Source organism: Opisthorchis viverrini, assembly GCF_000715545.1.
Source record: "Opisthorchis viverrini unplaced genomic scaffold opera_v5_292, whole genome shotgun sequence".
Lineage (NCBI taxonomy): Eukaryota > Metazoa > Platyhelminthes > Trematoda > Opisthorchiida > Opisthorchiidae > Opisthorchis > Opisthorchis viverrini.
In genome coordinates, this window is record NW_008751945.1 from 310,967 (window position 1) to 313,440 (window position 2,474).

The 2,474-nt window shown below is 50.2% G+C and overlaps 1 protein-coding gene across 1 annotated transcript in view; it reads right to left on the bottom strand.

Moving 5' to 3' along the window:
* T265_09579 (hypothetical protein) overlaps positions 1 to 2,474 on the bottom strand; it is a gene marked incomplete at both ends in the record, with an annotated part of 115,598 nt that overhangs the window by 40,988 nt on the left and 72,136 nt on the right. Inside the window, 2 exons of the mRNA XM_009175688.1 lie at positions 569 to 793; positions 908 to 2,038. Of these exons, the coding sequence (XP_009173952.1) occupies positions 569 to 793; positions 908 to 2,038 (1,356 nt within the window). The remainder of the gene's footprint in view (positions 1 to 568; positions 794 to 907; positions 2,039 to 2,474) is intronic.

The window sequence follows — 2,474 nt, forward strand, 5'->3', positions numbered from 1 at the left end:
CTGAGAGTGGTCTCCCCCGACGACGGCCTTCTTTTTTTCCCGGGGGGGGGGGAGAAGGGAAGGGGGACGAAACAAGCCAGTAGGTTCTATGCAAACAACTGTCTACACGACAAAACATTATTTCGGGTAATGAGCTTCGTGGGCCACAAAAGTCGTTCTTGTTAAACTGCAAGTGCCGTGAGGGAGGGTCACATTACCATACTGGCCTCGGTGCTTCATTGTATTATATTGCCAACACTTAAAGTTCACTGTTAGTTCCACGTACGGTCGTTAGCTGGTGGCCGAGGACCGAGGGTCACATTACCATACTGGCCTCGGTGCTTCATTGTATTATATTGCCAACACTTAAAGTTCACTGTTAGTTCCACGTACGGTCGTTAGCTGGTGGTCCGAGGACCGTACACCACCCCCCCCCCTCAACCGAAATAAGGCCCGTTATTTCGCTCTCAAACAGGCGACACAGTTTCCTGTGAGAACAACTCCAAGCTGAGGAAAAAACCCACGATAAATGACCCGCGCATAAGGCATAAAATAAACAATCTAAGGACCCTCGGAAAATCAGCATTACCTTCGTAGTTGTTACCGTTGTCCGCTCTGGATCACCAACATCTGTAGCAGCAGGTTGCAGTGTTGCAGTTGAGTCCTCGATGTCCTCAACCAGAGGAGCTTCAGGAGCCTGTCGTATTGAGGGTTCCAATACTTGTGCTTCATCAGTCGATAGCTCAGTCACCGGCTGACCACTTCCAGGACCCCCTTGGTCACGAAGACTCAAACGCAACGCGTAGTTAAGTAACTATGAATGAGAAAGAACAGAGTCGTTTAGGTATCGAATGGGAAACCTCGTCATTTTTTCCACAGAAAACATATACCTAGACTAGATCGAATTCTGAAAAATATCACGACTCACCGCGTCTTCATCAACCTGCTCCAAGAGGTCACGCAAAGCAAGTGGATCTTCTTGTGAACCGGAACCCAGAAACTGAATAGCCGATTCGATTCCTTCCAGATCAACTGTCGGATCAACGGAAGTCGGTGCCTCGTCTCCACTGGTCCCAGCAGGCCAGTCCTGTTCCAAATCGACTTGCACTTGAGACTGATTGGGTGCATCTATTTCGGTTTGTTCGGTTTCGGAGTGATGGACGGTCGACTCTGCCAGAGCTACCGTGGGCTGACCCTCATCCGCAGAGGAATCACTTGCAGGTCGAGGAGTAGCCGCTCGTCCAGTGACATCATGAGACAAAGTTTGCTGTTCTTGTCGCTCCAACTCTTCTTGCTGTTGCTGCTGCTGCTGCTGAGGCGTTCGATCGTACAAACGCGAGGACAGTGACCATGGCAATTGGCCTAATAATGAGGATCCTTCAAGGCTAGATTGGTCGGCTTCAGCAAGAAGTTGCGCAAGTAAGACAGCCATCTCATCATTCAACACAGCATTATCTCCCAGATCCAGATTCGCATCACTGTCAGCATCGTCCGCTCCATCTGCGTCTTCATCATCAAAGTCACTCTCGGCCGCGTCATCATCCTCATTGTGTTCCTCCTCGTCTTCTTCGTTCTGTTCATCGCTATCCTGCTCGATATTCTCATCTTCATCTTCCTCCTCCAAATCGTCTTCATCGTTCTGTTCCTCCTCGTCCTCATCACCCATCGTGCCTATATCACCATCTTCCAATTCTCCTTGCAATGCCTGGCTCTCATCTCGCAGGCGATTTAGTTCGGCCTGTAGTACATCCATTCCAGCGGCTATCTCTTCCTCTTCCTCTTCCTCCTCGTCATCGAAGGTTTGCATAGAGGAAGGCAATTGACGAGAGGAAATGAGCTGGCGACCAAGCCTGATCACGTTCAGAAAACGCTCCGCATCCTGTTGATCCGTACTACCAGCACCCCAACCTGTTGAGTTTTCCAAATCCAGTATAGCTGGCAGAATAGAGGAGGATGCGGACGAGGAGGATGTTCCGAGGTTTCGAACCAAGCTCCTCTCAAACGGTTGAATACGTGTGGATGCGTTCGTTTCATTTTCCCAGCTCAGCCACGCCGGACGCTGAAAAGCACATGCAGAAGCAACCACAGTCAGGGAGAAACGCCGATCTAACAAAACATGACTATTTCGAACCCGACTGGCCGTATAAGAATGACCCGGACCACATCAATGGCTAGAGACATTGTCAGACATGGCCAGTCGCGCCTCTCAATGGCGTTCGTGCATCAAAGCTATTGCCTTCAATGCATAGCTCATTTTCCAACCCCCCCCCCCCACTCGACATCCCACTGACAGTGCTGGATTTATGCACCAATTTATCATCTCCCGCCTGCAATGCGCAGCTACCTCCCCCTCCCCCCAAATCATCGGTGAACGAAACTGCGGCAGCTACAACCACTGTACAACGAGTAGGCGGTTATTACAGCTGACAATGATGATGATGCATGGGGTGTAAAGCTTGGGTCAGATGGGACGAAGCAGTGTTAAAACCGAACGA